Source organism: Dreissena polymorpha, chromosome 13, assembly GCF_020536995.1.
Source record: "Dreissena polymorpha isolate Duluth1 chromosome 13, UMN_Dpol_1.0, whole genome shotgun sequence".
Taxonomy (NCBI): Eukaryota; Metazoa; Mollusca; class Bivalvia; order Myida; family Dreissenidae; genus Dreissena; species Dreissena polymorpha.
Genome location: NC_068367.1, coordinates 40706478 through 40734087, shown reverse-complemented (window position 1 = coordinate 40734087; position 27610 = coordinate 40706478). Strand labels below are relative to the sequence as shown.

Genomic DNA, 27610 nt, shown 5'->3' with positions numbered 1-27610 from the left:
GACACGTTTCCAATGTTAAATTAAGGTTTAATGATGTTTTGAATACGACTGATCCTTTGTCCATGTACGGTCATCAAAGAGTTAATTAGCAATGTGACATACGAATACTTTATTGTAAGTCTGATTTGCATACGTTTAAAATCTCTGGTTACGGGTTTTTTATTGTGTTTTATTCACTTTTCAACTGGCTGATATAGCTTATATTTAATAAGTAATCTCTTATATGATACCATTGTCTAAGCAAAGCTGTATAATTGGTTTTTACTTATCCAACCACTGTCTTATTAATGCTTTTTTATTTGCTGTTTTACACATGTTTAAATATACTGAGAAAGGCTCTGTGGAGTGTTTAACATATGCTTTCCATGCTTTATTAAGGTCGTATTCGGCGTAGCTGTTTAACCCAGCTATTCACCTTAAATGACCTTTTACATAACGCCAGCAGATTCGAATGTATAAACTTCATTTTTTCCATTGGCTGTATAGAGCATTATCACCCAGAACATTGGCAACATAACCTCGTCTTTCAATTATATGATGTAACACTGTTCAGTGTATGGAGATGCAGTAACACATTTTTTGCCCGTTTCAATAAAGGATTACCATAAAATGTCATCCTAAAGATTTGCAGGGTCAAGGCTAGGTCAGTAAATCGTCATGGGAAGACGGCAAAGTAATCAATGTACTATGGACGCCTTATGTTGATAACACAGTATTGCAATATATTAAACAACAAGAATTTTAAGGAAAGACATTAATGAAACCTATCAGTTAAATCAGTTTGTCTTGTATTTTGAGGCAAAGCTACCGAAATAATATAGCGTCCATGATAAAAAGGATATCGCTTAATTATCAAGCCACTTATGTGTGACGTAAGCAATTTGCCAGTTTGCTATTAATAACTTATTGACACTTCAATTTTCTATCGCAAAGTATCGTGGTTTGATGTTCCCTTTACAAGACACAAGAAAATATTTAAAGACCTGCGTCTTGCTAAAATGGGTCTTATGCAATATACTACCAGCGTAGCTCCAGCCCAGCCTGGGCATCCGCGCAGTCTTGTGAAGGTGTGCATAGCTCCAGCCCAGCCTAGGCATCCGCGCAGTCTTGTGAAAGTGCATACTAAATTAGCTTCTCTTGAGATACCGCGGGACCTTGCGTACTTATATAGCGGAAAGCTTAGCCCCTGACCAGACTGTGCAAGTGCATATGCCATAAGACCAATTTTCGCATGATGGGCATGTGACAGTGTTATTTGAATGTGTGGAAAGACAACTGCGTCTTAATTAGATATCAACGTACCATATGTTTCGATGACGAAGAAAATCATCAAAAAAACATGTGAGGAAATATATTATGTGATCTATAATTTGTATCTACTCTTATGTGGTATAATATACGTGCACTTCATTACAGACATTTCATGTGGTGTTTACAAGATTATAAAGTGAACAAGAACACAACAAGACTTAAACATTTGTTTTTATGTAATATAAACGTCTATTTTCTACCTAAATTTCAAAGTCAGGATATACGCCGAAACATTTCACAGAACAAATCTTTCCAACATTCATGGCAACATATTATACAAATTGGATATTGTATATATTTTACATGTTGTTCAAATCATGTTATTTTCACATGACAATTATGTTTGTATAAAAACCATGCAAAATATTTTATGCCCATGCGTGAATCAAAATATGTGGTATAGGTATCTCGACCTACTGTAGAAAATTCCTTCATTGTATACTGTTTTTCAATTACAAATCTTCAGCATAAGTAATTATACAATTAAATAAACCATTCCTGCATATGCCACCTTTTTATAACCCATGTTTACTGGCACAAACTTATTTTGAAATTATAGCACGACACTGCCCACGCGCCAATGTTCCACCGGAGAGGTCAATTAAATAATAATAATAAACGGACTAGTTAACTGGCTCGTTACTTATCACTGTCTCACAGAGTCTGCAACGGTAACCACTAGCTCTTTTGATTAAAACAATGCAGGAGTGATTGGTGGCCACGTATTTTGGTGGAAGGTGTGCACTAGTTTCTTCAATACATGTATTTCTGTGATTGCTACCAGCGCCTGCACCTTGAACCAGCGTTCCTCTGGAAGCGGTCATGTGTTTGATGACAGCCCCCAGGCTCGGGCGATGTTTCGGAAGGCAGACAGAGACCAGAACGAGTACCTTACGTACGGGGAGTTCCAGAACGTGTTCCGTTCCTATGACAACAACAGTAAGTGCTATTGTTAAGTATGAACCGTCATTTGCATGTTCATTTTAACTTTTTTATCGTTGTTTGCGCTAAATTTTCCGCGATTACCATTACAATTACACCAACATACCATTACTAACTTAAGTATTTGTTAGCTTTTCCGAAATTAATATAATATTTTCCCACATTCCTTGACTATTTGTTTGATATAACTAATTATAAACATAATGTAATAATATTATCGCAAGTTATTATTCCCGATGCGCAACATGTTTGTATATTGAAAAACATAAAATAAATGAAATATTCAATAGCGGACCGTCCTGTGTCGACTGGCAAAATTTCTGAATTGTTTAATCTAAATCGCTGATTTAATAAGTGTATATCTTCATATGTTAAGAGCGGAAGGTAGTGTGATAAGCGCAAACTACATGCAAACCCCTTGTGCTATAATATGAATATTATTGATATTTGGCAACTTTATATTTTCATTGATTATATTTGAACCACGTCCCTGTCAAATAACGAGCGGTCTGTTGACATGCGTTGTTTAAAGACAACTGGCACCATAGCTGATTCGCTGTAGTTTAATCTATTGTTCAATGTTTGTTTTTATAGTAATCTTCAAATTGCATGGCGGACTGTTTTGTGACCACTTAGAACATAGCTGAAGCGTTCTTGCTCAAACACTTATACAGTGTTTTTACATCTTCGCAACGCAAGTCAATAGCGCACGATCTTGCCTTATGGCTTATTGAAGATTTTTACATCTTCGCAACGCATGTCAATAGCGGACGATCTTGCTCTATCGCTTATTAAATGTTAGACCATATCTTCATTGCAATAGGTACGTTTTACCCTTATTCAATGGCTTTATCGCTTCTTTTCCATAACGTTGTAACGTTTCGTTAGGCGAAAAAATAAATGAATCTACTTTATACTAGTTAAGTAACATTTTACATAACATGGCAGCATGCTACATGTACACATGTTCTTGGTTTGTACCAAGATCATCTCGTATATGCCCAACCGTTGAATTTCATACTGGATGAAACAAACACACTTCTCTGCTTTGCAACTATTCTACGAATACGAATAAGAACTACACCGATGTGCCACAAGTGAACGTCAATAAACTAAATGGCTGACGTCAACAATAAATGTGCTTCATAAAACAAAGCGTTTTAAACATATTAAACACCAAGTGACCAACCATTTACCTTAATATTTGGTAATATAGCCTTTCGATTTTAATACACTCTGTATTCTCCTTGGTAAGCTCGAATACAAGTTTCTGATATATTCAACGGGAATGTTTATTCAGATGTCTCGAATGGCTGCCTCAAGGCTCAAGCTTATTTTGTGTGTCTACGATATCAGGTTGATTTTTTAGTTGTATTTTAAGCCTATGCCATACGTTCTCTATGATATTTAAGTCCGGACTTTGGGCAGGCCAGATCATAGAATGAATGTTCTGTTTTGAACTGTAGCGTTCCTATTTTGATTGAAAACTCCAGTTATGTCCGATAAAGTTATTTTCCTGTTTTGTTTAACGATCCGCAAAAATGCTTGACTTTCACGTTCATTTATGTTTGCCGGGGCTCCTTTTCTCGGTAAGTTTCCAACACTATTCCGTGCGCAAAATCTATTAATAATCCCAGCTATTGTAGTCCGTGGTATGCCTAATCTTCGGGAAATTTCTGTTTGTACTAATGCAATATATGTCAGCGAATGCTCACTTACACATTCGCTGTCAAAAGACCGCACTAATAACTTATAATCAAAGCGCCATCAGCGTTAAAAGTCTATTAACAAGATACAGCGAAGATTCTACTGAAGTGAATGTTAAAGGGACAATTGACTGAATTAAAATTTTAAGGCAATCTAAAACGTATTTTTAAAGAATAAGTACAAATTAATGGAACAAGAAGTAATGAAATATTTAAACAATAAAACTATATAAATCGGAAAATTAGAAACACGTATCAAGAGAGTTTGGTATTTTGCGAACAAGAAATTGCCCGGATGTTTATGCTCTTATTTTTTAATTTGGAGAAAAATAGTTCCCTACAGATCTGTCCGTTGTTTGTTTATTGAAAAGATGAAGTCAATATTTTTCATAACTATTACAGGCCCCTCTGAAATATTCGTACTAGGTGGTAATTAACGTTATCAGTACATCATTATTATTTATGAGCCTGAACGACTTTTTCATTCGGAAGCTAATGTGAAAGTTATATCTTAGTTTTTATTGTTTTGTTTGATACTTCTCATTATGAAGTTTACGATAACTTCATTTTCATGTAAGCAGAATGGAACAATTAGGTTGTTTTTGTTTTGTTGTTATTATTGTTGTTGTTGTTGTCTTTACCGGCATCGTAACATACGCAATATATTACGTGCACGCCGTATTTTGAAGCACACGTTCTGAAGTTTTCAATCCTTATTCAAAGTATTCACATAATTTTAAATAATATGCCAAATAGTATGCGGATCAAAATACTGTTGTTTGATCCCCTCTCTTCCCGCTCAAAATCGCAAGGTAAATGTTAGCCGTCACAGAGTTTAACGATATTACAGCCCTAAACCTCGACAGTTTTCTTAAAGAAACAAAAACATTATGTATCCGTAAAATCTATTAAAGTAACGTACGCCATTTATAAATACATTGAAAAAGTTTGTTATCTCGAACTCAAATACGATCAAATACGATCAGATTCACTTTGTTAAAAAAAACACATAACTGAGTATGCAAAAAGTAACGAAAAATGCGTGTCGTCCTTATCTGTGATTACTTTTTTTAAATATTTAGATGACGCTCATTTTACAACCATATTAGTAAACATTTGTTTTGCATTTATTTCGAATCAAAATACGCTTTATATCTCGACTTTACTCCCCGAAAATTTACTTAGTGAAGCTGTAATTAGGCCATCCCGCTAAGAAATTTCGCAGCGAATAAAGTCTTGATAATATGGCTGGAAAATGAGCGGCATTAAAGAATAAATACAAGCTTGTGAGGGTATAACACAGCGATAAATGCATGCCCCTGTATGGAAGTCGCTATCTTGACCATCACGTGATTACCCGCTCTGTATAGTAATCGTTATCTAGCGTTTGCCAATAACAGAATTATTTTACCCACGAAATTTGTTTTATTTTCTAAAAACGTTTTTTTCACTAAAATTGATCTTAAAAATATTTACTAAATTTGATGTTAGAGAAATTCTCAGAAGAAAATCTGTGTAAAAAATTGTAAGAATTAGAAAATTCAATGTTAATCATCTTATCTATTTCGTCTGCCAACATCCTACTTCATCCGGGCATTTTTAACGCATTTTTACACGCAATCGACGAGACGTCTTTAAGATTTGCAAAAGCCAAAAGACAAAAATTCAACTTCATAAATAACGATCTGCTATTTTTATATGATAGTAAATAAAAAAGTTTGCATATATTCCGATAGTCTCTAATTGTACAGGCCCGTAACCAGGGTTTTGAAAAGGGGGGTGCGAATTTCCCCATCAACGATTGTTATTGAGAGACGAAGTAGCGAAGGTGTAGGTGCGGGAGAGGTGTCCCCCTCCTGCAATCGGGGCGTTTGGAGGCCCTCCCCCTAGAAAAAATGGAAAAAGGAACGTAAAATCCTGCATTCTGGTGACTTTGTATCTGTATTTAGAGACTGAAGTTATATAGCATTCATTGACATGAATATCATATAACATACATGTATTCCCCACTACCGTTTTTAAATTACCACCTTTTTCGACCAGTCACGGAAATACATTATTTTATAAGGTGTCTTACCCGACACTAGTATGCGCGCACACAGTTTGTTTACATATATTATGCAATAACAAATAACAATCAACAATAAGAACGGTATAAAATATCATTATTTATTGCAATCTTGATAAAATTGGTGAACTTTACCATTCCAAAATTCTACCATTCATAAAAAATAAAAAAATGAAAGGAAATATTTGCCTTTTTTCAATTCAATTGTTGTCTGCTACTATGGATAATAGTGATAATACCAGTGGACTATCATTGCTCTAAACGTGCTTATTGTGTATTGTACAACAAACATTGATTAACAAAACGGGGTCTTCTCTAATCTGCATCAATGCTAAACAGAAATCAAAATGGAATAACAGGTTACTTTTTTTTTTATTAAACTATTTTAAGCAAATGAGTTATCTTTATCTACTAGTGGTAGTAGTAGAAGTAGTAGTAGTAGTAGTAGTAGTAGTAGTAGTAGTAGTAGTAGTAGTTGTAGTAGTAGTAGTAGTAGTTGTAGTAGTAGTAGTAGTAGTAGTAGTAGTAGTAGTAGTAGTAGTAGTAGTAGTAGTAGTAGTAGTAGTAGTAGTAGTAGTAGTAGTAGTAGTAGTAGTAGTAGTAGTAGTAGTAGTTATAGTAGTAGTAGTAGTAGTAGAAGTAGTAGTAGTAGTAGTAGTAGTAGTAGTAGTAGTAGTAGTAGTAGTAGTAGTAGTAGTAGTAGTAGTATATATGATGAACCGACAGTTACTGTACTTTATTTGATTTCTTTTTTTTACCAAAGGATGTGGTTGACAATCATCTAAACTGTTTATTCAAAGAGACAGTTTAGATACATTAATTAAAAACTATATTCCTTACAGTTGAAATAGTAAACTGCGTTATGATATAAACAACAATTACCTATTTTTGCATATACATTCGATATTGTTCATATTTTACATTATAATACAGGTAAGGACAGGTAAGGACAAAGTGTTTTGTGTGAACAGTTGCAATAGCATTTGGTGGCCAATACTAAACGTATCAACGTTGAAACAAGCTTAATATTGCAAAAAAAATCATCAGAAAATATATAAGGAGATAAATAGTGTTTTTATCCAATGCTTTAATCACAAAACACAAATAAAAACATACAATGACTAAAACTGGGATCACAGCATCTGTCAATGCATTGCGTTGTGGGTTTGGACTGGTTTGCGGGCTAGCCGAGCCTCACCTTTGACCCAGGATTAAACACAGACGAAATGCGCATATGCTGACAATAAATGAAAACATCAATGCCATAAACTTGTAGTACAAATCTAATATTACAAATTAAGTGCCAACGTATCGTACGAAATGGCATTCGATTACATCGATCACGGGATAGGCTTTAAAATTATTAGTAGACAAATTAATAATCTCCAAAAAACACAGAATTACGCCTTAAACTGTAAGTAATGTTATTGTATACATGGCTGTTGGTGCCAACTTTGATTGCTAGCATGCTCTTATATGACTAATTTATGGTTAGGTTTAGTGTTGAATTTGGGACGTAAGTAGCAATTCATTAAAAATGTCTGTCCTCTTGTCCGCCGGTATGAGAAACGTCATGCGATATACCCTCGCCTTTGTTGATGAACGCCGTCAGTTCAACTATTGAACTCCGTTTATAGTTCATTCAACTTCTACTTCCATAGCCGTATTCAAAGAACAATGTGGACCATTATATATGAAAAGACCGTTTTAAGTCAACAACCATAAAGATGAATGATATAAAGGCATCGTTTATTGTACAATGTGTTTACAAATGGCATTTTTACTCGGATATGTATTGTTCTAGTTTGCTATGAATGTTTGCCGTTCCTAAACATATCATAATGAGTTATGATGTTTTTATAAGATTGGTTTTTGTATGATCTTGCTTGTACATGAAAGACCGCGTCTGTACGCCTATTGTGAAAAGGCAACAGACCTTTTAACATTTTCAATATAAAACTGTAGAGCTGTATGTAAAAAATAATTTATCACATATAAGACACTTAACATAGCACATAATTAATTATCTCACGTTCCGTGATAAAAAAGAAAGAGGCATACCGACAGTTTCATCTCCCAAAGCCCAAATGTGCACAACAGGTTTAACTTATTTCTTGATCGTTCGGAAAAAAATATAAATATTATCTTCTACAACCAATTTCATTCATTTTCGCAATGTTTAAGAAAAGATATCCTTACATCATATTAATATTTTGAATAATACAATCAATAGCCGTGATAAATTATAACAAGGGAAATTTTATGGTGCCCCAATATATATAACTTCAGTATATAGACTAGATTGTGTTTACTACGTCTAGATCAAAAGCTGAAATTGATTATTAGTAATCACTTCACTTAATAAAGGATTATAAAGGAATCTATAACATGTAAATATGGGATGAGACGAAATAATTGGCTTTATTCTCCAAGTGTCAATCGACATATAATATTCCACTGTTCCACTGTTTATTATATTGACAATAACTCTGGATTTTCTTTGTAAGAACGCTGCCATCGATAACAGCATTGTTCTTCGTATCAGAAGCAGTACAAATAGACCGTAGCAATCGTTATTTAGTAAATGATTTAGATCAATATTACTCAAGGGCACCATCTTTATTTAATATTAACTCTATTTTGTTTATCCTTGACTATTGACGTTCATCGTCGTGTGTCCTTGGTGGTGTTTGCTCTTTTTGATTTAACATACGGAACGAGCAGAGAGTATCATTCGGCGAGCAGCGTCATTTTTTCAGGAGACTGCTCTGGAAGGTTGACTTTTAATGTACAGTAAAATTTAATAATGCGATTTACGATAAATAATAATTATTATTTGTGTGTATTGTTTTTATTTCTAAACAATAGTCATTAATAATAATGATATTATTTTTATAATAATAATAAATATAATAATAATATTATTATTATTATTATTATTATTATTATTATTATTATTATTATTATTATTATTGTTATTATTATTATTATCATTATTATTATTATTAGTTATGATTATTATTATTATAATAATTATTATTATTTTACTAAGACATTTAATGATTTAATAGTGTTGTGTTGATGTTATAAGTAGAAGAACATTTTTTTAATTAGGCTTTTTACATTTAGTGATACATAACAAACTAAATTGTGTATTTTTATAACAGAGGGAGCATCACGTTACAGACTCGCCACTATGGACAGAACTGTTGTTATTCTCATAATAACATTATCGTGGCTTTATTCGTTAAATGCAGGTAACTCGTTGATACATTCAGCTATAATTATGAAACATACATCGAATCATACTCAAAACAACTTTTAATCCTTGTAATAACATTGTTGTATTTGATTTATGTTATTTGGATAAACGCGAGCTTATGAACACGGATACATCATTACATTTAAAATACAGAGTCAATTGTCAGTATGATTTTAATTTTATGCATTATATGGTTTGCGATTGTACATTATACGATGAACAAATATAGAAAATACTCACTACATTCTATATTAACCGTTCGTGTCAATACATGTAAATACATGTTCTTGACCAGTAAGTACTTGTCGAGAAAGGATTGCGATGGTCAATTATTCCAAAGAAACTAGTTGCTCGTGGTTGCATAATACATACACTCGACTGACTTCAAATCCTAAGACAGCCAGCCTTTTACAATCAGAATGTCAGCGCGATCTATGTTTATTTACTGTTTAGTTATCTTTGTTTCCATACACTCAGTATATTCATGTCGTCGTTTTGCAAAATGTTTCCATTTTGTTTCAGCCTTTACCAATGTTGCATTGAATAAGGCGGCCACCCAAACCGACACGCATATCGGAGGCGATGCATCATTGGCCGTGGATGGGTCTAATTTCCAGGCATCTTCTTATGCGGACACTGGTTGCACAAGGACCGTGTCTGAAGACGCATCTTGGGAGGTTGATTTGGGAGACCTCTACGTGATAAATCGAGTGAAAATATTAAATAGACTAGGTAAGTATAATACTGTAGTGTTCCCATGTTTGTGAACTCTTAATGCTGAATTGTGTATTCAACATAATCTGGTATTTGATATTTAAGAATTAATCGACGGGTAACCGTTGGCTATTGCGGTAATAACCAACGATGTGGAGTTCCGATGCGTAGGAATTAAACCACGAGGGCGTACCCGAATGGTTTGATACCAAGCATCGGAACGACAATGCCATACACTTTATAATATTCAGGTTTAAAAATCTTCGAAATATGCATATAATGGCTATATTCGAGCATGGTAAATGATCAGTACTACTTTTTCCTCACAAATATCATAACTAAAAAGAAAATTTGCGATTCTGAAACAACTTTTTCCAATTTTGTCAATTTACGAATACGTGAAAAGGCCCCTTTAAATCAACAACGACTTAAGTGAATGAATCAATGTTTGGTGTATATGAGAGAATGCTAGACTCATTTATTATATTAACTATGCAATACATTAGATAAAAAAAGGTGTATTCTTAAAATCACGTTTCAAAGCGTTTTTTTAAGTATATAATTTCCATCCAAACTTTTTTTCTATGTATAATAAAAGCAATAAGACGTTACATCTTGCACATAATCTCGACTTTATGAAAACGTTTACGGGTTATTCTTATACACACACAGAACTAAACATCAGCATGAATTGTGTAATATTTGTTTCGTTTTATTGTTAAGAAGGTATCACAACGTATTTTCTTATCAAACGTATAAACGCATTACTAAAAATACTAATTTACAGTGATTTTAGTATGGAACCTTTATAGAATCCTCCGTAACAGCTCTTTCCTTTTTAAAATATGATAAACCATATCTGCCAATTGTATAGTGTCAAAACGATAGTAAACTTTTTCACAGATTTAGAGGGAATGTTTACGTGTCAATAAGTTTAAAACAGAACGTTTGCTTTATGTGAAGCTCTTTTAAATCTTCGTTCATGTCTTAATCTTAGTAAATGTTGGTTGATGAAAGTAATGTTTATCTATAATTGTAAAATAAAAACTATGACACCTCTAAAAGCAGCGAATTGCATTTTTTTATATTTCAATAATTTCCGTAATAGAAAAGATCAAGACGTTACCTATTTCGAGTTATTTGGAAAGTGCTTTAAGAACTAATGATATTTAATGGTATTCCTTAACAAATATTTGAACCTCGCGCTGTGAAACAAGGGTTTAATGCATGTAAGTAAAGTGTCGTCCCAGATTAGCCTGTGCAATCCGCACAGAATCATCAGGGACGACACTTTCCGCTTTTATGATATTTTTCGTTTAAATTCTCTTCTTAGCAAAATCATAGTAAAGGCGGAAAGTGTCGTCCCTGGACTTCACAGGCTAATCTTTGACGAAACTTTATTCACATGCATTAAACCCCCTTTTCACAGAGCACGGCTCATTTTTATACTATACTACAAAGCAATGTGTTGTTTAAATGTTTTAGGTGTTAGAATATGCATGCATTAAATTGCTTTCGTGGAGTTTCCGTGCGATGTGGAGGAGTGATCCCTTGATTTCCGCACAACCATTGCCGTTAAAAATAAATAATTTTAACGTACACAAAAAACATGTTTTTCATGATAAAATTTCATACAGAGCCTACGTAAGAAAACTGCATTTTGTATAAATAATGGAAAACAAATGCATCATGTCTGGCAAATTAAAATGCCAATGTCCTCGTAAAAATCTGATAAAAAAGTCCAAGCCTAAAAGACACCTTCTCAAGTGCTAGTTCTGGCTACCATAACTTTAAATGTCGCTTTTATGATTTTTGAGTGGCGCGACAATACCATATAAACTGTACGCTCAAGTTTCTTTAGCTACTCTAGTGCATGCATTTTGCACATCATTTAATTAATTAACATTTACTTATTAGCTATAGTACGCATATATCAATATAACTACTTATTTGACTGTGATGAAACTAAATGGAAATATGTAAGCACCTATTTACAACTCGAATAATCTCGTTAAAAACATTCTGCAAACGTTCACAAGGCACCGAGGGTATTCATTCACAACAACGGGCACATATTCTCGCTATTTCTAATCATGTATCATTATTTGAAATAAAAATTTGCGGGCTGTCCAGTATCTAAAAAAACGTACAAACAAAGGTGCAGCGTGTCAAAATTGCTTGTAAAACAATGTTTGGGATGTAAAGAAACGTAGTAACCACTAAAAAATAGCCAAGCAACAAATGTCCGTAAAACCGATGTGCGGATATAGTTTATCAATATAACATGCGTACTTATGTATGTGGTAAAACGTCAATTAGGTGAGAAATGTGTCATCTGAATAGTTTTTTCAAGTTGTTATCTTTCACCCGAAATACTTTTCGTATTAAGGTCTTCACTCACAATTTGATGTTTGTATTTACACTATTTGCCATCCTTCCTCCATTATACATCGGGGATGTTTTTCTAGTATATTTATGTGTCGGTGTTACAGATTACGTCGAAGCACCTGATATTGATCAGTGGGTTTCTTCGATTGTAAGTTTTTCCACTCAATACACGAAAGAATTAGGGTAAGTGTTATCATTATTATTGCATATATCTAGTTCGATTACTCGTCATGTATGTGTAGTTGTAATCTTTATTAGCCACTTATGATGTCTTATCACCAAAGAACTTTGACGTACCAAAACTAGTTATTTACATTATTAATTTTGCGATGTTTTGGAGATATTCTAATAGACGATGTTGAAACGACATAAAACATCGACGTTAAAAAACGTGTCGTAATGTATTCATGCATGTAATAGTGTATGCGTTTAAAGGATTTGCTTTGCATACCTGTTGATGAACGCTCTTGTTTTGTTCTGTCATGATTTTATTCGATTTACATTTAGGACGTGTTTGTTTCTTTGGCTTTATGACAATTAAAGCATCGATAGTGTCGTTTTCAGTACAAAGCCGGTCGGCTAGTTCGTAACTTGACATATCTGTTTTGACGATCGTGGTTGTTATTTTCGTTGTCAAAATATCCAGTTTTATTTTTGAATGGACCAGCAGAGAGCGACGTTTCATAAATAATGCTTTTGATGTAGACGGGCTGCACGGTATGCCTTAGAAACAGCGAATTCTGACATATAAATGTAATTATCGAGTTAAATATGGTCTGAGGACAATTTACATTTAAATAAATTGGAATTGGATGTGTAATAATTGCAACTTTCAATATTTAGAGATCGGTGTGTGTGTATATTGTGCTGTGGTAAACCGTTTGTTAATTGGTCAGTGACATGAACAAAGGACCAGTTTCTATTATTTTTAACCTGGTTTTGAAGCTGAATTTTACTTCGTTTATTGTTGTTATGTTTAATGACCAGCAAACTGCAACGTATCGTACATATTAATTGTCCTTTATATTTACCACAAGTGTTGTTTTCAATATAGCAACGTCGGCTTGTTTTATCTTTGGACCAGCGAATGGCAATTCACCACATTAGTTTTTTCCATAGTAACCGTGTCAGCTTAGAATGTATTTTGGCAAAAATTAAAGCGTATGATAATATTTATTTTTATAATATGATTGTCAGCTTGAAATGCCTTTAGACCAGTGGATTGCTACGAATCCTATTTGTTATTTGTAATATAAGATGGGCCGCCAGTGAGATGATTGGAGCAGCTAATGTATATCCGAACTATGGCGATAAAAAAGGGGCGTGGGCTCAAAAGGATGAGGGGATCGGAATTGAGGTCATTGAGGTATGTGCCGTTAAATGCTGCTTTTGTATTTGACTGGTACATATGTGTGTATGCGTAGCAATCACATGGGCCAGCACAGCATTCATTAACGTTGTTGTATGTGATTACGGTTTAAGATCAGTTCCACTTTGCGGTACTTCATTTCTTGGTCTTAAAAGATAGCACGAACTAAAAATTACCTGCGGAGTTTTTTTATACTCAATTTCATAAAATGTACTTTGTTTGCTGGTATGAGTATTACATTGCTCCTAAAATTGACAAAAAATACTTTAGAAGTAGAAAAACGAAAACAACGAAACGTACATATAAACATCAGAAAATTGCAAAAGTGTTTGGGTTAATTAAATAGTATAAGATCCTTCCAGTTATAAGTGAAACAATTCATTATTATATTCGTTTCAAATAATCAGTTATCTTTTATGACTGTCAGAAAAATCATATTCACATTTCAATTCCTTTATCCACATTGTATTCTTATATAGCTGTCTTTTAGATATTTTAAGGCCAAGCACGTGTGTAAATTATCAACAACACAAAATACGTATTTATATTTTTTGTCTAAAGATTATATCATTTAACACAATTTCAAAACTATTTGTTCAACTAGTATTTCCCCTTAATATGGGTCGTGCTCTGTGAAAAGGGGGTTTAATGCGTGTGCATAAAGTGTCGTCCCAGATTAGCTTGTGCAGTCCGCACAGGCTAAATAGGAACAACACTTTCCGCCTAAACTGGATATTTGCTATGAAGGAACTTTCTTTAAACGAAAACAAATCATAAAATCGGAAAGTGTCGCCGCAGATTAGCAAGTGCGGACTGTACAGTCTAATTTGTGTCGAAACTTTACGCCCACGCATTAAACCTCCTTTTCACAATCTTGAATTATGTTATGTTGCACAATAATGATGCGTAGTGCATGGTTTTCTTTTGAACTCTGTTACAAACAATATGCTCACTTCACAAACTGGTAATCCGTGCATTTCGCATTTAAACGCAAAAGTATTCATATTTGAAGCGCTTAATAAACGTGTACTAAGACGCGTTAAGTCTTATTTCAGGTAATGTTCACGAAGAAAGTTTTCGTTTCTAAAGTTGACATCTATGAGACGTGGAATTCTGGGGGCGTGACGTCAATCAAGGGGCGTCAATCAGGGCAGTGGGTCGTTCTGTGGTCAGGGGCCGCAAGTCATATACAGAACGCCCGCATTTTCAGTCCGCCCCTATTGGTAAGCAGTGTTTATTTTGTATGTAGATGTTTTTGGTGCTATATTTCATCAAACACTGTCACTGCCTGCTATGCCATTTGCCAAATAGAGAATGGCTTTAAATTAGCTAAATTAATACCCATTTGAATATAACCTTTTTCTATATATAACCCCATAAAACCGATAACATATGAAGAATGTATGTGTCCTAACGTAAATTTGGCTGAAGAATATTTTTAGCTAGGGGCACCCCTTGCTGTAAAAATGAAGGCAGCAATGTAAGTCATAACGAGAGCGCCGATGGCGCTAAAAGCATAGTTGCAAGATACAGGGAAGTTGCTGCTGAAGTAAATGTTTAAGTCAAAATATACTAAATAGTTTTCTTATATGTTTCGATGTTAAAGCGACAACTTTGAGCGAAAATAAATACAACATTTTGCACATAGAGACCCCCATAACCATACCTTTTCTTGACGGGCATTCTTAGCTGAATCGATTTACGGTAAGCAATAAAAAAACCTTTGTCGGATTAATGCGTGATATACTTACATTATTGATTCAGGGTTCTTTCTTTAATGATTATATAATGGTCACCAATTAAACTACTCAACAACTAGTGTTCCGCTAATATGGGGGCGAAACGACCAGGTGCGAAACGACCAGGGCGGAAACGTCTTGGGGGCGAAACATCCGAGGACCCCAAAATGTTCTATTTTTAGAAACGGGAATTCCAAATAGTGACGAATGTGAATGGTTACAAAATGACATAACTATGAAAATAAATACGTAGAATTACATTATTTTACGCATACCATTAGGCAACCATTCGTTTTCTTTTCCGACTTGATACATTTACAGCTTTCCATTTAATATTTTACAAACACAACACTCGTCCAGAATTAGCGCGAACCCATTAAATCCGATGCCACATTTAAACCGTTAGCTCTACTCGTAACGTAAATTTCTGGCTCAAAGTAAATCATTTTAACTTCAATTAACACATCTCTATTACTTTCAAATCTACTTCATCAAATCCATAGAAAGGCAGGTCAGAATCCATGTCATAAATCAGAAAACATTCATCGTACTCCGCCATTTTTTACACATTTTCAAAGAATAAAAGTGCTTTATGCCCCACTTCCTGCTCAGAATATGTTTTAATTTCTATTTATAATTAACCGATAAAATGTTACATATCCTTAAACCAGGGCCTTATGAATTCAGTTATGAAAACATTTGACCTCTCACAGAACAGTAAACAAAGGAAATAGAAATTAGGTGCGAGGTCACTATCAACAAGAACAGAATTGTTTTACGAACGAAATTTGTTTTAGTTTCTTAGAAGTTTTTTTCACGTAAAACGGTCTTAGAAAAATTCACTTAAAACGGCGTCAGCAATATTCTTGGAAGAAAACGTTAGAAAAACGTTTCCAAAAAAAAAATAATTTAAGAATTACCATATACTAAATTAAATAGATATTTCGTCTGATTTTTGATCAGGTAAGGCTTCATAATGGTCAACCGATCGATGTGGGTTTTCGAAATGTAGCTTATACCTTAAGCATAGGTGCGTTGCACCTATGCTAAAAACGGTATTGCACTGCTTCTTGTGTCTTGATTATATAATTGAAGACACTTCCGCGAAGATTGAACCCAAAACAATGAACTGACGACATCATTTTGACATTAATTCTGGGGTTGCGATGAGATATTAAAAAATATTTGAAGATCATAAAAAGAAAAAAACGAGCTTATTTTCGTTATAACATCACCACTTGTAAGCTAGACAATTTATATATGTTTATATTGCAAAAGATTTTAATTTTTGATAACTTTTCCGAAGAAGATATACCGCAATATCATACCGACGTAAAACACGTGTAATATCGCTTGCGTCGCTTTGTAAGATAGTTTAAAAACCCTTTCGGTAGAATATTGAATAAGTATAGAGTGTTTGCATTGAAACGATACGGTATTGGGTTCAATTTCCTTAACAATTTGATTTTTAGTTGGTTTATCAACTTTTTTTAAAGGGACATTGCCGTCCAGTATTGTTCAATGGCTCTATCAATTTAGACGTTATATGAGGTATTAACTCATAAATATATCTTACCATCGGTAACACCATATATAATAGTGATGGCCTTTACGGAAAAATAGACAGTCTATCAAATTACCGAAAAGTGACTTAAGACCGAGTAATGACACGATATAAATGCAGCCAACCGACTGCGTTATGATCTTAGAGTTGGTAGTCTTTTAAGTTCTTACAATGTTGTACATTTGACTCTTTTACTAGACGACCGAATGTTTCACGAATCATATTCGCATTGAGGTGGACACTTCAATTTCAAACTCGTGGGTCGAAATAGATGCAGTGAAGCTGAACGGGAAAGAAAACATACAAGGTAAACATAATACAAATCGGAAATGTATATTTTAACAGTACAAACTATCTTTTTCAATATCCGCGCTGATATTTAAATTGTTCCAAGTATACCTTGATTCAAACATTTTCCGACATAACACCACTTTACACTGTAAAATAAGACATATTTATATTCGTTGTATACTTTATATATGTTATAGTTTTTGGAAGATTGTTTTCGCTTCTTAACTTATATACTGTGCATTAAATGATTTTTTTTTCAAACATGCACTGCTATTCAATACATTCCTTTAAGAGATGCGTTTGTTTCTATTTTTGACATACACACGTAATGTGTGCGTTGCTAAAATTGAAATTAAAGGTATGTCATTTATTTGTGTGTGCATCACAGTTGCATGTTTGCAAGACGTCGAGGTATATTCCGCTAGAGAGAGGAACGCATACACGTTAGCCAATTATCAATCTGGTGTTGCCGGTGACAGTGTAACTTTCACCCAGGATATGTTTGCACGCTGGATCAAAGTCACACGGCGTACGCCTATTAAAGCACTCAGCTTATGCGAAGTGTTGGTTTTCGGTTTTCTGCCGGATGACACTGGTAAGAACACGTGTTGTTTTTCCATTTTCTTTGTTTTTCTGTTTGTTCGCGCATGCGCAGAGCTTTAAATCTTATAATCCCAAATTCTGGGCCAATTTAATGACTCAGACGCTGCACCAATACCCGGAAATCACTTAATAAAAGCTATTTTTATAAAGATCATTTTCTTTAAGATTGTATTTCAAACTTTTGACTTTTGAATGTAGAGAATATGCCGTTCCAAAATCGCTTTAAGTGCTAGCATACTAACTAAGTGAACCGAATCTAAAATAATTTCTTGTTAATGGTTGCTACGATATGCTTTCTGAATAGTTAGCTATTGACGTATTTAAATAAATCGACAAACCAGACATCTTCCGTCCTTCTTTCCTTCCGTAAAACCGTTCATCCTTCCATATGTCAGTCTGAACGCTCGTTGTGTCGAGTGTTACTCGAGATCACGGCCGTTAATCACGCGCGCCAACTCTTTTTTGCGATGCATTAATAAATGAGCCAATGCAACTTCCGAGGTGGCGCTCAGGTCCAGATGTTTTGAAATTTCATTGACAATTTTACAGGGTGATAAGTTTTATATGGGGTTTTTTTTCGGCGTAGCTGTATTAAGCCAGCTTTTCACCTTACCTGATCTTTGTAAATTGTCCAATAAAATTCAAATAAAATTTTCCGCGGCTAGGTACGAATGAATACACTTCATTTATTCCATTGGCTGATATGAGTATACCACCAGAATATTGGAAACATATCCGCGTCTTTGTAACACTGTTTTACTGCATGAAACAATTTTATCTCTAATGAAAAGGCCCAATAGATAGAACAGTTATACACTCAATTCTCGACATCAATACAGTTTGTGCGTGCACCTTTTATTTTCAGAGAATTACCAGCGCAAAAGCGTTTATACTTAAAGGCTATGTTCTCATATTTAGTACTTACTTCCATATTCCTGTCAACATGTTAACATGTAAAAGTATAAAGAGCAATGGAAGCGAGGCCTCACTTTGCATTGCATTTCAACCCGCGAGGTATCGGGTCAAATTCGCGGCCAGTGTGTGAATGTCAGAATTTATTGCAGTTCATCACCGGAGTTCGCGGCCAGTAAAATAATCGTTATATAATAAAGACGCTTTCCGTGAACTAGGTGACCTGGGCTATTCTTTAGACCAGAAATATGTTAAATGAAGATACTTTTAGTATTCAGCAATATACTTATGGTATGTCAATAATAGATTATTAATGTGTTTTCAACAATACAATGACAAATATTATTTTTGATTAATTTAACAATAATTATTCCACCATATTGACTAATGTATTAAGCATATGCGCGATGATTCTCGATACTGTTAATAATCGAATCAAATAGCAATGCCCGACAAACCACTAAAACAGGTTTGTTCGAAGAACGCGCCTATAAATACGTATACTTCGCGTGTGGCCGATTGACTCATATGTTTTAATTTCACTTCCATTTTTTTTCTTTTGGTTATCTGTTTTGTATCTATAGGTTTATGACCAGCAATCTGTAAGAATGTAAAATAAGCCGCGAAAACTCCGCGTAACAACCCGTACTGCGTGTGATGCAGCTAAGAACTGTACAGAAGAAGACATTCGCTATCCTTGATCTCATTAATTGAACTATTAACGCCGTATATCTTTTTTAAAGATATTTCTTGTTCAACATAATTCGCATTAATTTTAAAATCGGGCAATTTAGTGCGATTCAGCGGAGATTTATTCGTCCACAAATATACAGACACGTACATTCTCAACAAATGAAAAACGTGACAACCTTTATAAGTTGTGGCATGGTGGAGTTTTAAAAAGCATTTCGATGAGTTTTTCCTGTTTGACAGAACATGTCCACCCAATTAAATCGCTAACGGCATCAAACGATTGCGTACAACATACATTAGATGCTGCATGCACACAAATATTGGCTTCTTGCCGACCTAGTAGATAATTTTGCATTTTTCCACAAGAGATGGAGCAAATGTTTAGGAGGTGGCGCTAATGATAGGAGGTTGCTCCAATGCAGGATGTATCAATTAACAGTCGTTTCGCAATGGCATTATCACATGACGTAGATTTGAAAGATAATGTTATTTGTTATATTAATTTTTTTTTATTACGTACATACAAAGGCCTAAATCTTTACATAACATAAACACAATTTATAATAAATAAGATGCAGTTTTTTAAATAAATAAGTGATCAACTCAATTAAGAAGTCACCAACATGATACAAACATATTACACGATGTATACCACATATTTGTAATACTCAATTAAACCAATAACTTAATGTTCAACATTATCAAAATGATTCATCGACATCAATATTTGTATTCAGTATGATAATTCACGAAATAAATATAAGATAACACTTCTACTTGTAACTATGATTTGTGGCCGTTAATCAAAATGTTTAATTTACTAAAAGATCAAGGTCAACGAATCTTTATTAGGCTCATGTATGTTGTTTTCCTACCATCAACTCAAAACAATGAAGATAGCTCGGTCTTTTTCCGTTAACATTTTTGTATAATACATGTTAAATGTTGTTATCTTACAAAGACGAACGTTTAAATCCATCAATACATTATTCAATTTATTAGAACACTACTTTTTCTAATTAAAAACGCAAGCGACTCAAAATTGCTGAAGTAGTCAACTTACAAAAAATAATTTAAGTCCGAAAACAAAATAGAAATCATAACATAAAATATTTCACTGTAAAATAGCTATAAATGTGCATTGGCGCCACCTCCTAATCTGAGCTCCACCTCCTTGGCATTGGCTCAATCTCTTTTTGAAAATGCAAATTTATCTATTAGATCGGCTAGAAGCCGATGTTTTTGTGCATGCATTAACTTGTACAGGTTCAAAGCAATCGTTTTATGTAATTAGCAATTTAATTGGCAGGGAATTTGCTCGCCACACTGGCAAAAGACATCGATTTGCTTGTACGAATTCTACGATGCCACAACTTATAAAGGTTTTCACGTTTCCAAATGGGTTGTATGTTTCTGTACATTTTACGATGAATTTATAATCTCTGAATCGCACTACATTGGCCGATTCGTTTAAAAATATTGCGAAATGTGTTGAAAAACAAATTACACCTAACCACACTGTAAAATTAACCGTTAAATTTCAAAACAAGTATTGAATGGATTCTAATGATATTTAATGTAATACCAGGAGGTAAAATATACTAAAACGTACCCGGAAATTCTAACGCTAAATTGGTCGTTGTCGGCTTTTTTCAAATTAATTATGTTTATATGTATGTCAATATTTTGCAAAATTGCTTCTATATTATCGAAACTCATACTCAAAAAAAGCATGTTGCGGCATTTTTTTTTCAAAAATAATTTTGTTTCGTATTCCATGGCGTGTTTTACGACATCTGATTTTTTGGTGGGAATACAACATGGGATACATTTAAGTAGTCCCAGAGGCGACATTGACCATGTGTGACGTAGGTTCGACCCGTGTTCATCGCCGGCTTTGCGTACGGCTTTGGATGTAAATTTTCTTGCAACTTTAGTAAGAAAAGTTGATGAAAATGGAATATGATAGTAAAGAATATTCTGTTGAACCGTACATGTATGAGACGGAATTTATTGATTATCAGTCTTCTTTTTTTATTCTGACTCGGAAAGCGATTTATCGTTTACCGATGCTCAAGATTACCATCGTGTTGGGAATACATAATTGTCTGATTTTGTTTGATACAATGCCGGTACCAAAACATAATACAAATTTTAAAATGGTTGATTGAAATTCTACGATCGCGTTGAATATGACTATGTTGTACGGTTCATAATTATCGACACAGAACGGATACTTGCAAGAATTCTGAATGGATTTATTGAAACATAAATTCATGTTTAAGTTAAAATACAATTTTAATTCAGATATTTAGTATTACGTGAAATGCAAAACTGTTCATGGTTATAAATCAATGCTAATAATTATTATCAATGCACAAAACCACAAGTATATTGTAATTTATTGTGAATATTTCAATGTAACATACTTAATGGTATTAGAAAACATATTAATAATATTCATATTATTCTTCTTGTCTTAAAAAATGTAACTTTTCTATGTAGAAAAAAGTATATTATTTGGATTAAATATTAGTATAAGTAAGTTAAATAGTGTTTTGTAATTTCTTATAAGTTGAAGAAATATAATTGATAAGCACACGTAATATTTTTGATGATTTCAATATTTTGGAGACCCAGACTATAACTACCATATCTGAAATTATCCGGACGATCTTTGCACCCGAAAGCATCAAACTGAGCCATGACGAATAACGTTTGTCATGCAAAAGAACTTATTGCAACGCAGGTTTCAATAAAACTTAACGAAAAACTAACAAAATTACACGACATTGATTGTCAAAGTTGACGTTCACTGCGAAATGTTCAAGCTCAAATGCGTAATAAGGATATTTTTTATCTATAAAATAGTATTTCTCATTATAAACATGACCGTTTACACATGCATTAATTTGTGTTAAATTGACTTGAATGAAAATTCATCTATCAATCGAGGACATTAATTTTTCTGTTGTTTGATTCAACAAATAATTAAAACAATGACATTTTCACAACATCGAAGGCCAATGCCTCAATGTTGCGTAAACACAATTCTTAGGGGAGGGGGTGGACAAGCAATACTACCAGTGACAGCACTTGTTAGTTTTAATCTTCGGGGAAACTAAACATCTCGTTTTTATCCTTCCATAGAGACCTTCCGGCGTCTGTCATCTCACAAACCCATAGGCACTTCACTGAGAGTCATCAACAGTTTGACGTCAGTGATGAAATGCGCCGCGCACTGTGACCGCCAGATGGCGCCAAGATGTAGGTCAGCACAGTACAACCCGTCAACGAAAACATGCTCTCTGTACCAGTGGTTTGACAACGCCTTGAACACAAACGCTAACTCCGTCATGCTCGTACGTGAATATGGAGTGCGGTTTCTTACATAACCAAGAATCCTTCTAATTGAAGGGACAAATCGACGGCTGATAAACAATACAATTATCATCAATACGTTAAAACTATATGGCTGCATAGCATAAAGATCTATGTTTTACAAGTACGTTTTATGGGATGTGTAATTCCATTTGTGTATCAACACACTTGTTAAAAAATGTCTCATAATCGCACCGTTTAATGAATTATTTAAATTCGTCAATGTACTTTGTTAGTCTGTAAATAGTTCAATGTCGTGTTTGTTTGGTAAAATTTTATGTAAAATGTAATGGGAATGTCTTGATTTTTTTTGTCGAGTGAAATAAGGCGACGATGGTTTATTGCTTTAACGACACTGAGTCTACGTTGTCATCGGGTTGAAAGATTATGCTCACCTCGTCACTCCGCTGTATATATGGGGCTTGATCTGTGAAAAGGGGGTTTAGTGCATGTGCGTAAAGTGTCGCACCACATTAGCCTGTGCAGTCCGCACAGGCTTATTATGGACGACACTTTCCGCTTTGATGATATTTTTTCGTTTCAAGACAGTCTCTTCTTATCAAAAATCTTGTTTAATCGGAAAATGTCGTTCCTTATTAGCATGTGTGGACTGCACAGGCTAATCTGGGACAACACTTTACGCACATGCATTAAACCCCCCTTTTCACAGAGCACCGACCATGTTTCGTTCAACTGTTTGTGTGTTTCGTTTGTCTTATTGGCATTGCTTTTTTGTTTTGTTTGGTATATCGTGCATCCATTTAGCTCCGCATTCTAAGAGTAAACATAATTTGAACAAGTTGAATATGTTTAAGCAATATCTTACATACAAAGAGCCCAGCTTATTACTGAATTAACAGATACATGTTTTAGAACGATGTCAGATGGCCAATACAGATGCAATCTTATAAATAACGTCAAACTAAACGAGAAGAACGCACCAAGTTAATTACTCATTGCTGACCTCTCTTGTTAGACATGTCTTTGGTATGCAGGCGATCCATTGATTGTTGTATAATTTCATGTAAATGGCGGGCTGACATCCGTACACGTCCGTCGCATATATCATATTACTTCGCTACCTTTGGGCACGTGGTTTTGCACAAGATCCCGTCGGAAATTGTACACTTGAAAAGTCAGTACCACGCGCACGGCTAGATATTGCGGTCATACAATGTGTTATTGTCATGCCATATGCCGTTACATTTAGCTTTTAGTTAAGAATATTATACGAACCTTGGACAACGTTCTGTTAGAACTAAATCAATAGAAATAAATCGCTATGAACACTAAAATGGAGTTGTGTACGTTTGTTATGTATTAAAGACTATGTCACACAGTCTTTGTCATAAGACTATCTATTTGTAAAACGCCATCTCTAGGAAATGAGCAAGGATTTCACGAAGAAGCAGGCGTTTGATTGGAGGACCGAAGCGTGCATACGCCATCCATTTAATGTACCCTATATCAATCCAGATAAACGGACGATCGAAAAGAAGTGTCGAAATAACGAGGGAAAGTTCGCGGATATTTGTAAGCATATATTCAAATATGAGCAGAAAAAATCGTAAATTTAAAGATGATTTTTGCAACTAAAATGATAGGCATTATATTTTTAGCCGGATTCTACAACGAAAACTTGCGTTGTATAGATTGGCAAATAATCGATTGTTTAGATGCCGGTAGCATTTTGCATTACAGTTATGTTTTCTTCTCCTGTCAAAGACACATTTCGCCAATCGTAATAAACATTTACATAAATGTTCTTTGATTGGACCTGGTTCCGCTTCACAGCACAATATGACCGTCATAAGTCAACATTGAATTTTGTCTAAATACCAGTTTTTTTTTCTGACCATATGGTTTGATTAGAACAATATTATCACACAAATGTTGATTGGGTGGTCCTCTGCGAAAATAATTTACAAGTTCGCCCTGTTTCTTAAATTGCCGCTTGAGCCAAAATGAAATGTGCTTATTTTGTATATCTGCTTAAGTTCCTGGTCGCCTTAGCTGAAAATGGTAATAAATATCAGTTTGTGAGTATGTACCTGTTAGGAACTGTACACGTTCATATAGGCATCAGTTTGTGAGTATATACCTGTTAGGAACTGTACACGTTCATATCAGCATCAGTTTGTGATTATGTACCTGCGAGGAACTGTACACGTTTATATCAGCATCAGTTTGTGATTATGTACCTGCGAGGAACTGTACACGTTCATATAGGCATCAGTTTGTGAGTATATACCTGGTAGGAACTGTACACGTTTATATCAGCATCAGTTTGTGATTATGTACCTGCGAGGAACTGTACACGTTCATATCAGCATCAGTTTGTGATTATGTACCTGCGAGGAACTGTATACGTTCATATAGGCATCAGTTTGTGAGTATATACCTGTTAGGAACTGTACACGTTTATATCAGCATCAGTTTGTGATTATGTACCTGCGAGGAACTGTACACGTTCATATAGGCATCAGCTTGTGAGTATATACCTGTTAGGAACTGTACACGTTCATATCAGCATCAGTTTGTGATTATGTACCTGCGAGGAACTGTACACGTTCATATAGGCATCAGTTTGTGAGTATATACCTGTTAGGAACTGTACACGTTCATATCAGCATCAGTTTGTGATTATGTACCTGCGAGGAACTGTACACGTTCATACCAGCATCAGTTTGTGATTATGTACCTGCGAGGAACTGTACACGTTCATACCAGCATCAGTTTGTGAGTATGTACCTGTTAGGAACTGTACACGTTCATATCAGCATCAGTTTGTGATTATGTACCTGCGAGGAACTGTACACGTTCATACCAGCATCAGTTTGTGAGTATGTACCTGTTAGGAACTGTACACGTTCATACCAGCATCAGTGTGTGATGATGTACATGCGAGGAACTGTACACGAAACATCTAAGGGGAAAGAGACGCAAGTATATCATATTCCTTTATAAAATACGGTTTTTAGTCTGAACTTATCTGTTGACCTTTAAGTAACATATTGATTGCTTCCATGTGATGCGCAATAATTTATTTATTATTTACTTAATTGTATTTGTTGTCCTCAGTTAACTCGAGGTGTTGCTGTTTTACTCTTCCAAACAAATACTCTTCGACTTTAATGTAATTTATACTCTTCATTTTATAAGTCAACGGCGCTATTTTCAGACTCTTAAAACGAAAATCAAAAATTGAATAATATATGTTTTTGCCTATGCTTTCAACACAAAAATGTTACCACGATAAAACAGCGGAAGTCTACACTGTGCATTAGCAATGGTGATCCCTATCTCTTCCTTTTGAGTGAAAAGTTATCTCATATATATCAGACATCGGCCTGTTCCCTAATATTTATATTTTACATATACTATGTTCTGTAATAGTAACCAAATTTACGAATAAATTATAAATTTATTTCATAACGTGCCCTGAAATATGTTCTCGTCTTTGAGAGTTTTAACTTTTATTTTACTGTGAAAAGCACCCATGGTACTTTACCTATGATATTTCCCTGAAGGCTTTTACATAAGAATAAGTTTTGTATGTACACACATGCACATTGACATACATTATGGCAAATAATTGTATCAATTTAATATTTATTAAGCATCTTATGAATTACCAGGATCGTTTTAGCGCGTTTCTACTAAATATGTATGTTTAGTTATTGATGGTATTTCAATTTGGAACGTTTTTTATACTTATATTTTGTGCTTTTCTTTACACACGTATATTTAAAAAAAACTAATATGTTTAATTAATTGAAAAAGCGGTTGAAAGTTCAACACAAAATAAATTAATTAATTAATTAATTTGATGGATGGATTGATGGATTGATGGATGGATGGATAAATGGATGGATGCATAAATGAATGCATAGATGAATGAATGAATGGAGAACTAAATGAATGAATGAATGAATGAATGAATGAATGAATGAATGAATGAATGAATGAATGAATGAATGAATTAATGAATGAATGAATGAATGAATGAATGAATGAATGAATGAATGAATGAATAATTAATTAATTAATTAATTAATTAATTAATTAATTAATTAATTAATTAATTAATTAATTAATTAATTAATTAATGAACTAATTAATGAATGAATGAATGAATGAATGAATTAATTAATGAATGAATGAATGAATGAATGAATGAATGAATGAATGAATGAATGAATTAATTAATTAATTAATTAATTAATTAATTAATTAATGAATGAATGAATTAATGAATGAATGAATGAATGAATGAATGAATGAATGAATGAATGCCTGAATGAATGAATGAATGAATGAATTAATTCCTTCTTAATTAATTAATTAATTAATTAATTAATTAATTAATTAATTCCTTAATTATTTATTTATTATTATTTAATTAATTAATTAATTAATTAATTCCTGAATGAATTAATTAATTAATGAATGAATGAATGAATGAATGAATGAATTAATTAATTAATTAATTAATTAATTAATTAATTAATTAATTAATTAATTAATTAATTAATTAATTAATTAATTAATGAATTAATGAATTAATGAATTAATGAATTAATTAATTAATTAATTAATGAATGAATGAATGGATTGATTGATTGATTGATTGATTGATTGATTGATTGATTGAATGAATGAAAGAA

At 33.7% G+C, this 27610-nt stretch overlaps 1 protein-coding gene across 1 annotated transcript in view; it reads left to right on the top strand.

The window, feature by feature from the left end:
* The window catches only part of LOC127855616 (uncharacterized), a 156653-nt gene extending 132415 nt beyond the window's left edge, over window positions 1–24238 (top strand). The window contains exons 4-12 of the mRNA XM_052391362.1: window positions 2096–2250; window positions 9195–9284; window positions 9812–10021; window positions 12496–12574; window positions 13649–13757; window positions 14816–14983; window positions 17262–17370; window positions 17743–17949; window positions 22713–24238. Coding sequence (XP_052247322.1) covers window positions 2096–2250; window positions 9195–9284; window positions 9812–10021; window positions 12496–12574; window positions 13649–13757; window positions 14816–14983; window positions 17262–17370; window positions 17743–17949; window positions 22713–22957 — 1372 coding nt within the window. The 3' untranslated portion in view covers window positions 22958–24238. The remainder of the gene's footprint in view (window positions 1–2095; window positions 2251–9194; window positions 9285–9811; window positions 10022–12495; window positions 12575–13648; window positions 13758–14815; window positions 14984–17261; window positions 17371–17742; window positions 17950–22712) is intronic.
* Window positions 24239–27610: the final 3372 nt, after the last annotated feature.